At 33.0% G+C, this 11,052-nt stretch overlaps 1 protein-coding gene across 1 annotated transcript; it reads right to left on the bottom strand.

Annotated features, from left to right (window-relative positions):
• Window positions 1-6,997: 6,997 nt before the first annotated feature.
• Window positions 6,998-10,892, bottom strand: LOC145797284 (rust resistance kinase Lr10-like). The gene is made up of 3 exons (XM_082884035.1): window positions 10,066-10,892; window positions 8,321-8,350; window positions 6,998-8,241 (listed from the first exon to the last, which is right to left on the bottom strand). The coding sequence occupies exons 1-3, from the start codon at window positions 10,745-10,747 to the stop codon at window positions 7,112-7,114; spliced, it is 1,842 nt and encodes a 613-aa protein (XP_082740161.1). The 5' UTR covers window positions 10,748-10,892; the 3' UTR covers window positions 6,998-7,111.
• Window positions 10,893-11,052: the final 160 nt, after the last annotated feature.

Here is an 11,052-nt window from a genome sequence, read left to right as displayed (position 1 = left end):
AAAAGTTGCCTAAACAAATACCTAGTTCGGTTACAGCACGACTCCGGATTAAACATCATGTTTTTTTTAATCCAGTTGGTGTGCTTTTGAGCTTGAGTGTAAGGTTTTGGGTTTATGGTATTTTCTTAACACTCTAGTGTATATAAACACACATATATGGAGATTAAATACCAAAAATGAAGAAATAGATAAAAAGGAACAACAGAAAGAGGCATTAGCGACTTATGAGTGTGAAGGCATGAAAACAAAAACCAACCAGCAAGAAGGCCAACGAGGATGGAGGCGTGGGTATGGAGCTTAGAATGCAGAAATTCTCTGAAGAACGAAGATGAACAGCAAAAGGGTGACTGTTCGAAATAAAGGGATGGTATTTATATGAGAGGCAAAACGGCGGGCCTTTTTTAAAAAATTTTGGGTAAATGTGAAAACGGCTGGCATAATACAAGCCAGCTATCGGTGTGTGACATGTGTCTAATTAGGGACGTGGTAATAGGCTTTTCTGAAACATCGGGTCGTGCGACTGACGCAAGATCAGGAAACCGAAACAGATTCTGGCTCGGTTAAAAACGCTAGCTCGGTCAGAAGTTCATAATCTCAATCCTGCTTCATAAGATGGAATTAAGGGGCAATTGAGAGGGTAATTTATGTATAAATTGGACCAAGATAAGTAAGCCCGTAGGATTGAGCCGAGATAGGTGTAGTCATGGGCCGAGCCATGGACCAAAGTAATTATTTCAGAAGCTTTGGTCATGGTAGCTCGGTCATGGCTTGGTTATCAGAGTCTGGTCTAGCGGTCGCGGCTAAGGTACCCGCTTGAGTTAAACTGAGCTGAAGATAGCTCGGCAGAGGCAACTCCAGAGACATAGTTGGCTGAAATTGGCTTGTTCAGCACCGAGCTGAGTGAGCATGGCTATGCTTTGCGCCAACCGGAGTAAAAGTTACAGTTATCTCATTTTGATAAACAGTGAGTAAGGAGTTATCAGGATAAGATTTATCCTTGGGTTTAAGACTCCTAGGAGGAATCTTATAAGGAGAGTTAGAATCCTACTAGGATTGTGCCAGGCAGAATCTATAAAAGCTCACAGCAGGACCTATGTACAGGTATCACAATTCTTACTCTCGAATACACTAAGCTTTTTGTCTATTGTCTATTCGCTGACTTAGGCATCGGAGAGGTATCCGGCACACACCCGCTGGCTAGCTCACGTTTGTATTTTCAGGAAGTAAAGCGACGACGTTTGGATGAGTGCAAACTTGATCAACAGGATTATACGAGAAGGTTATTTCGTGCTCGTACAAATCATATGAGTAATTATGTACAATGTAACATTTAATATTAATGTATTTGATAAATAAAATATATGTACATTAAAATATGTACAAATCTTTAAAAAAATACAATATTTACTAATGTTAACTAAAGGTGAAACATAGGAATGGCAAGCTGATAGATTTCGAACATGAGTGCAAAAATTGACCACTATATATATATGCATACATGAATTGAAAATATGGGTGTTCTCTATTTTAGCGCCATTAGTTTCTTTCTCTCTGATTTGTGTGAGAGAATTCGAAGTCTAATAATTCTTTTAGCTTTCTTAGACGGAGTTCTATTTTTTTTTTTTTAATATCAAATGTTCTTCCATTGCTGAATTGCTTTATTGCTCTGTAACTCAGTAGTTAAATGAATTACAGGGGCATAGCCCAATGGTTGTGTTGATGCTCTGGATGTGTTGATGTACATAAAGAAAACTAACAATTTTAAAATAAAATCACAGCAATTATAAACACATAAACACAAATGTTGATATAAACAAAAAAATAATAATAATAATTTTTTTTTTAACTGGATAACACAATGAAACATTTCATTTTCTATAAATTTTTATAGAAAGTATAATTAATAGTATTACAAGAAAAAAATACAACACAAAATAATTGTTGTGATTATAAATCTAACACTCATACAGAATACTTACAGTCAAAGTAGATAATTGTCGATAAAAAGAATCACTCGAGAAGTTGTTTATTCTGAACAACACAAAATCATAAAGCAACTTGCAAAAAAATTAATAGCATTACACAAATAAAATAAAATAAAATAAAATAAAAAAGTTCACAATTATGGTTGATAAGCCTACCCACCATCTGTCAATTTACAATTACAATTTTTACTACTAAAAAAAAAAACAAATATTAACTCCACACCTGGGCCAAACAAAAAAAAGTGAATAGGAGAAATAAAATAAAAAAAAAGGAAAAATACCAAACATAAATATACAAAACTGGGGAACGAAAAAACAAAAAGAAGAAAAATCCAAACTGTTTAAGTATAAGTGTAAGCAATTGCAAACATTTTATGATTCACAATTTTGGGAAAAAAATTGAACCAAACAGGAAAGTATGATTACACAAAAAATATAAAAAAAAAATTCAAGACACTCATTTTATATGATTTTTTTAAGAGCATAGAATTTTATTTTAAATAACAAACACAGAAAAATTGCAATAGTGCAAACAAAAAAACAAACAAACCATTATTTTTTTGTGTGATGCAGTAATTGGAAAGCAAACTGGGGAGAAAAAAAAAAAGAATAGAAGCACTGTTTTTTTATGCTCATTGCTTACCGTATGTAGGTATGTAGTTCTTTTTGTGTGATGCAGTAATTGGAAAGCATCGACCCGGTGCGGAAGTTCAAAAAGCATGCAAAATACAGTGAAGATACAGGGAAGTTTCTGAATTTTTGTATGAAAAATACAGTGAAGTTGTACAGTGCTTTTCAGTGAAATCAAATGCAAAATGCAATTCAAGGAAGATGTTGTAACTGCTTCAGACGTGGAGAGTGGGAAGTGAGAAGTGGAATTTGTGTTTTAATTTATCATTTTACCTCGAATTAATACTGATGTAATTGTAAGAAGTTAAGGTCATTTTAGGAAAAATTGAGAAAAGTTTTTTAGGAGTGGCTTCATGACACCAAAATTGTTGTTCCCTTTTAATAATAGAATAGATATATATAAATCATTTTGAGAGACCTTAATATTTTAGAATGTGGAATTTGACAAAGAAAATTTAAATTTGGGACACTTAATATTTTAGTAAGTCTCATATATAAAATTTTAGTAAGTCTCATATATAAAATTTAAAATCTATTTAATCCCAAAACAAAATACTTGCACCAAGCTTCGTTTGGGAACAGGCTATTTGGAATGACTTGTATCTTTGGAACGACTTGGAATAAAGTAAAAAAAAAAACTTGTATCTTTTGAATGACTTTTTACTTTTTTATGAAAAGATGTACAAAAATTGGAGAGAAAATAAAATTTTTGAATTTTTGGTATAAGTTATAGACTTTTTGATTTTTTTAGTAATTTTTTGGTTTTTAAGCTAAAACTATTACTTCCCAAACGAGGCCAGTCCTACATATTTTTAATTTTTACCAAAAAAATCTCTCTCTCTCTCTCTCTCTCTCTCTCTCTCTCTTTTTTTAATAACTTTAAAAACGTTATTATATCCCACCACCGCTAGATTTCCGTCAAACGGCCACCGAAAACTCGCCGGAATATTCAACATCATCGAGAAGTCACCGGAGTATTGTTGGAAGTTCGCCAGAGTATTTTTAGAGTGTTCTGAACGTTGCTTGAAGTCACCGGAATGTCTAGAATGTTCATTAAACGTCAAAAATATCATCGGAGACTCACCGGAATATCCAAAATATTTCAAGGGAAAAAAATAAATGGAGAAATTATAGTGAAAAAATATAGCAAAATGTGCTAAATATTGATAAACTAAAAAAAAAAAAAGAAGAAAAAGTATACATTATTTTTTAATTTTTGTAGGATTTAAGAAAATAATCTCCAATATTGATCAAACTGAAAAGTAAGTTTTGAAACTGTAAAATGTTACAGTTTCAAAGTATGATTCTATTAAGCATTTATCCTTATTAATTAAATTGGAAAATATGTTATGCAATTGTAAAATTTTACAATTTTAAAGAATGTTATGAACTGTAAAATTTTACAGTTTTAAAGTACGACGCCAAAAAAATTGAATCTATAAAATTTTAGAGTTTTCATCGCCTGTAACTAAAACTTAAAAAGAACTTGCTTAGAATTTGAAATTTTTTCCCCATTAAAATAGGAAAATAGAAGTGTATAGCAGAGAAAAGGTAGAAAAATTGAGAAATCGAAGACGAGAAACAGATATAGAGAGAATATTATATTCCGACAACTATTTTTGGTTTAGATTTAGTCGGATCTCATATAGATCTACTCAGATCTGATGTAGATCTACTCATCTTCTTCACAGGAAACTCGTCTTTTTCGTTGTCAGTGAAGGTGAAGTAAGGAGTCGATGGTCGGTGGTTACCGGTGAACCCCAAGCAATGATGGTCATTGGTCACCGATGACTATATATTAGAAAGAGAAAGAGAAGAAGGCATGGTCGCCGGTCATTGGAAATCATGAAAAGAAAGAGGTAGAGAAGAATGAAAAAGAAAAATACATAGTGGACTTTTGAGAGTATTCAAAAGGTTATATGACTAAATAGATTTATCCTCTTTTAAAGAGGACTTCCAAGTAATTTGCCCTTTAAATTTAGATTTATGGACCAAGTGTCCTAAATATAAATACTATTATTTGTTTATATTTATAAAAATTAAACATAAAAAAAAAGTAAAGAAAAAAAAAAACTCGTTTCAAGATGGAATGTCATTTCTCATTTTGATTGATTAAGGTTTTGGAGCTCATAAAATATCAAGCAATTATAAAACAGATTAGTCAGAATTAGTGGGACTGAGTATTATATCTTAAATTAAAAGAAAAAAAAAATCATATATACTTTTGTATTTGATAAATTAAAAACAACTTAAAAAAGAGAGTCTTGTATATGATAAGATTTAAACTTTAATCTTCAAAATAATAAGCTATGTTTAGTTCAATAGTTGATAAGTTTTGAATTCTTAGGTGGGCTCCACAATAGCTCCCATTTTATTATTAGACCGAAGCACCAATTACCTCTCCATGTTATTTAGGGATATATGGTTAATTGAATATTAACAAAATTCTAAATGACACAAAATTTCAGGATTGCCGAGGAGCTCTTGCTATGCCATAACCGTAGGAGCAGGAGTACCAGCATTGATGTTGACCAAGGCCGGTTTAGCCTTCACGAAGCTTAAAATAAAATTTTATTGAGAGATTTTTTATATTTTGAATTTAAATATAAATAATATTTATTATTTTTAGTAAATTACATATCATGTAAAATTCATATGTCTCTTCCATTCTTATGACTAAAATTTGAAAATTATTTAGAATATTTAGCTATGAAAAAAAAAGAAAAAGAAATAGAAATTAAAAGTGTCGAAAGCTATCAAATAAATAAAACTTATAAATTTAAAGCGAAAACTAAGAATAGTTTGTAGATCATATTTTAAATTGATAGGAGCCTCTTTTAAAGTGAGTTTTCTTAAAATTATATATTATAAACTTTTTAAAATTTATGAAACCCTTTTCAATGTGAACCTTTATTTATAAAAAAAAAAAAAAAAGGAAGAAAGAAAGAAAAAAAAGTGTGCATATGACAAACATATACAAAATTGATGGATGTTTTTTACCAAAATTTTAAAACTTGTATTATGCACATGGGAGTATATCTTTTTTTTCTTTTTCTTATGTTGGTTTTGTGGAGGCCTTCAATAAAGTAGGCTTTATGAGAAACAATTGAATTATATTTAACTTATGATAATATAAGAAAATTTTGGGGCCTTTTTGCAATTGAGGCCTAAAGCCATTGCTTCATTTGCCATAGGCTTGAGTCGGCACTGATGTTGACAGTCGGGGTGTTATGTTTCATTTGTGGCAGGGTCGTCAAGTCCTACGACAGGAGACACAGTTCCATGGCCGAATTCACCTTTGCTCTACCCAAGCCTGATTTCAACACTTGCCCAATATGCTTGTCTGAATACAGGACCATGGAAACTCTCAGGAGCATACCTGAATGCCAGCATTACTTCCATGCAGATTGCATTGATGAATGGCTTTGCTTTGAATCCTACTTGTCCAGTTTGCTAAAACTCTCCTAAGTTCTAATTTTATTTTTTTGGTTCTCCATCTTTTGTATCTTAGATAAATGCACAGGCCACATGAAAAAGAAAAAGAAAAAAAAAAAAAAAAATCATACTTTGGCTTTGCAGTCATTCCCCCTAAAATGATCAAGAGCCTCAAACATGGTACTATGCGTTGTTCATTACTGATCTTGTTCTGTGAGTTGACTTTGTTCGCCTACCCACTAATTCAAAGTTCCTCCTGATCACTTGGCAAAGAAAAAAGAAGCGACAGTACACAAAACTCCTATTAAAGCAAGGTTTAGAGAGGGCAAGATGAACGCAACCTTATCTCAATTTTGGAAAGGCTATTTCCTGATCACTTGCGGAAAAGATAACAAGATTTATTGCCAAATGGGCATTGACTATTAAAACAATGGAGCTGCAGGAAACAGTAAGATGATGAATCCTTGTTTCTTTTTAAATTCTATAATACAATGGAGCTCGGGGGAGGTATGTGTAATTTACTCATTTTAGATTGTAAGCAATAAGATAGAAATTTTGATAATACCATATGGTTTGAATTACATAATGGGGATTTAATGCAAACATACATTTCAGAGCTTGCGTTTTAAGAAAATTGTAATGATTTAAAATGACTTGTTGGAGATTATTGCATTTGATGTTGAGCATTTGATGTTGAAATGAAGCAAGAAAAGAAAGAAGGAAAAGGAATTGTTAAGTGGCCAATCTAGCAGTAATTGTTAATATAGAAAAGTAGAATCTTATGGTTGCAAGCTGAGAGCCAAGTCACCCTAAAAAAATTGACCTTGAACAATCTTAATTAATTCATGTAGTTGCTGCATAATGATATGAAGTGCTTCCTAGCTATGATAAAAACCAGATTAAATGAACTAGCTCTTTGTTAACTGACTATGCCATAACCTTCCAAATGTGTTAATCAAATACTATATTTATGCATAAAAAAGGACCAGTCATTGATCGATGACAATGGAGAGATTTCTACTCCGATGAAACTATAATAAAACTGACATAGTTTAGCTTTGTTATTCAGATTCAATACTAATTTCAGATTCAACAATAATTTCTAACTCACTATTTACAGGCCTTACATCCACAGCTGCACTAGTTGCTGTTGGATTTGTGGAAGAAAATGGATTGGCGGGCATGATCAGAGTGTCCTCATCACCTTCTAGCATTTTAACCACAACATTCATGGAGGGTCGATCTATCGGGTACCACTGAATGCACCAAAGTCCCACAATCGCTAACTTCTTTGCAATCTTGGCATCCGCATCATCCCTCAGCTGGATTCCCAGCTCCTCCCCACGATGCAAACGATTGTAAATCCATTCAGGAAAGTACACTTGGTTGGTGTTCTGCACTGTCACATTAAAATCCTTTTTCTCTCCTACCATTTCAAGCAACAACATCCCAAAGCTATAGATATCTGATTTGTATGACACATTCCCAAAGTTCCTGGAGAATACTTCAGGTGCGATATAGCCAATGGTTCCCCTAGCAGTAGTCATGGATACAATACTTTGTTCCTTTGAGCACAACTTTGCTTGACCAAAATCTGAGATCTTCGGATTTAAGTTGTGGTCCAACAAGACATTATGGGGTTTAATATCGAAGTGAAGGATTCGTTGATCACACCCTTGGTGAAGATATTCAATTCCTTTGGCTATGCCTATAGCAATATCTTGCAACTTCTTCCAACCAAGTAAACCTTTCTCGTGATCGGATGACATGAACTTTTGCAGTGAATCATTTGGTAAGAATTCATAAATAAGAGCTCTTCTAAACCCATCAGCACAATATCCAACCAGGCGAACCACATTGATGTGGTGGATTCTACCTATTATTCCCACTTCGTTGATGAAATCTTCCCCCTTTCCCTTTGAACTGTTGAGGATTTTCACTGCAACATAAACATCATTGGAAAGCTGTCCCTTGTACACTGTTCCATAACCTCCTTGACCTACTTTGTCTATGAATTGATTTGTAATTTTTTTGATGTCTGCATAAGAATATCTTGATGGCTTGAGAGCCCTGTAATCCTCCAAAAAGCTGTCAATCTTTAATTGGTCCTCTCTCTTTATTTTCTTTGCTCTGTGGACACAATACAATGCAATGACAACTACAAGAAGAAGAAAAGAGCCTACAACCGCACCTGCAATTTATAACAACCAAATTAGGAAGGAAAATTCCATCTTCACTGCAAATATGGAAAGGCAGGTGGAGAGTTTTACCTGCAATCACTAGTCGCCTTTTCAATTCACCTGTAAAATATAGAGAAGACTTGTTAGCTTCTCAAGCATTTGGAATTCCCACAATATATCATATTATCTTTTCACTTGATATTTTAAGATCTCTTAACAATTTCTTTTGTCAACCCAACTGTAGAGGGCCATAATATTTTATTTTATTTCATTTTGATCAGAAAAAATACAAGCTTCAAAATTTAATAATAGAGAGATACAAAACTACCTTAGTGCTCTGTTTGTTTGGACGGATATATTTTCTACAGAAAATATTTTATGGAGAAAACATTTTTCTATATGTGGTGGTGTTGGTGGTGGTGGAGGTAGTGGCGTGGTGATGGTGGCCGTGGCAATGGTGTGGTGGTAGATGTGAGAGTGATGGTAGTAGTGTGGTGATGTTGGTAAGAGTTTAGTTCGGAAAATGTTTTTGCTTTTTAAAAATAAAAAATATTTTCTATCCAAATAAACTTACTTTGCACTAACCATGAAAAATATTTTCTCTTGAGTTTTCATTTTCTATTATATCGAATGTCAAAAAATACAAAAAATATTTTCAAAAAAATTATTTTCTGCCCAAAGAATCCCAGTATGGATCTTACGATCCTACGATTTTATGAATCGATCTGGATTGTGTAAAAAATCCTTTACAGGTAGGATCTTTTGATCCTAGTAATTGAATCTTACAGGATTGTGGAATCCTAAGCCAAATTTGACCTTATCCGATCCAATTTGTAAACTTGTTTTGTATTATATGGCCTATTTTATTGTAATTTTTATATTTTGTCTAAATACCAATTTATGTGGTCAAAATGAATTCAAAAAATTAAGTAGTATTGAATCAAATAGACTAAGAAAAATAATGTAAGAAATAAACATTTAAATATTGTAATAATTTAAGAAAACTAATTAGTGGGAAAGATAAATTTAGCTTTAGTGAGGCATAAGGAGGGCAACATGAATGCAACTTTACCCCCAATTTCAGGAGAGACTATTTTCGTGACTCGAACCTACTCCACTAAGGATGCTAACGACAAATCTTATCATTTAGTTAAACCGCTTTTTTGAGTTTTTAATTTATTTTCATATCCAATTTAGTTAAATAATTTTTTTTTTTGGAACAATAATACTTTTTCTTAATTTGTTATGCATTATTGTAGATTGCACAGTATTTTGTTATAGAATTCTTCTTCTTCACCTTCCCTTTTGGAGAAATGCAAAACTTTTACTATTGAGTTTTCTATTATATAATATTATATTTACATTTATATGGAGTATTATATTTTTCACAATATCTTCACTTTTTTTTAAGTAGAATATATGTTTATTTTCTATATACTTTTTAAAGAAATATTTATTGAAATTAAATTATTACGTAATTTGTCTTTTTTGATAGAATCTTATGACTCTCAATCTGATTTTACGATCCGATCCCATAAACATTTTCAATAATCTAATTTAAGATTCCGATTTTAACAAGTTCTGCATAAGTAACGCTGTCAACAAATATAAAACCAACCTAAGTAACCTTTTAATAAACTCATTGCTTACATTAAAAACATTAGCTTTGTTTCTCCTGTAAGTTCTTCACCTCGAAAACCAAATCAAACCACCAAAACAAACAAAAAATTCTAAAATATAGGTCCAAACCTACTGAAATGAATGCAAAAGAAGATACTGGAAGGCCTAATTGAATACGAAATTAAACTAGGGAAACCAAAGAAAAAGGTACCTACCTTCCTTTGGTGGTTTGAGGAAGCCAAAGCATTCAAAATTTTCATGTCCCGTGCTGTTACTGATCTTCAATCTACAATACTTGCCTTCTGCTTCACAGTTGCCACATATCTGTTTCGACCATTTCAATTGCAGATCGGATGTTCGATCAAATACCTCAGAAGGAACAGACGAAATATTATACAACTTTCTGCAAGATAATAAGGGGTAGTAGTAGATAAGTCCAAGATTGAAGATGAAAAAATCATTGTAAACAGCAATAACTTCACGACCCGGTTCCCCGGGAATGCAGGTCTTGTATTGGAATTGTTGCCCTTTTGCAGGGCAACTGAATAAGCTGAAATCATTGACGAAATTGGAGAATTGGAATGGAGAGGAAGACAAGTTGAGGTGTCGAAGCTGGCTAGGAAAACAACCATCTGGGTCTGCGATGTGAATGGATTGAGATGTGTAATTTATGTGGTTGATGAAAACTTTGACAGAAAATGGGAGGTCAAGGACCGTGTCGTTGTTTTGGGAGCAAGAAAGATCGAAGCCGGGATAGCCACAGTGTTGAGGCTGGCGGTTGTTTAGACGGAATGGGAATCGGATGGTTGGACCGTGGTCTGAGCATGTTGTTGGGGTGCACTCATCTTGTCCTGCTGAGAGTTTCAGGACCAAGAAGAGAATCAGGAAGATCACCATGCTCCCTTGGTTACTATCTTTGGAGTTTCATCTCTCTCTCTCTCTCTCTCTCTCTCTGTATATAGATGTTTCAATGTTTGGTGGTTTGGCCATTGTCCTTTATTCCTTCCTCTCAGCCATCAGCCTATTCAACTCATCAATACACAGTGGGTTGGTTGGTCCCTACCTATCTATTGGCATCCCATGTGAACGTGATGGCAAAATATCCATACAGAACAGATACATCATCAACTAGTAGTTTTTAATTGACTTTTGATCCTCTTTATTCTATGTGTATAACAAGTATTATTATTAATTTTTTTTTG

Source organism: Camellia sinensis, chromosome 1 (genome assembly GCF_055761805.1).
Source record: "Camellia sinensis isolate YWXY chromosome 1, ASM5576180v1, whole genome shotgun sequence".
Classification (NCBI taxonomy): domain Eukaryota; kingdom Viridiplantae; phylum Streptophyta; class Magnoliopsida; order Ericales; family Theaceae; genus Camellia; species Camellia sinensis.
This window is presented reverse-complemented; position numbering and strand designations above follow the sequence as displayed.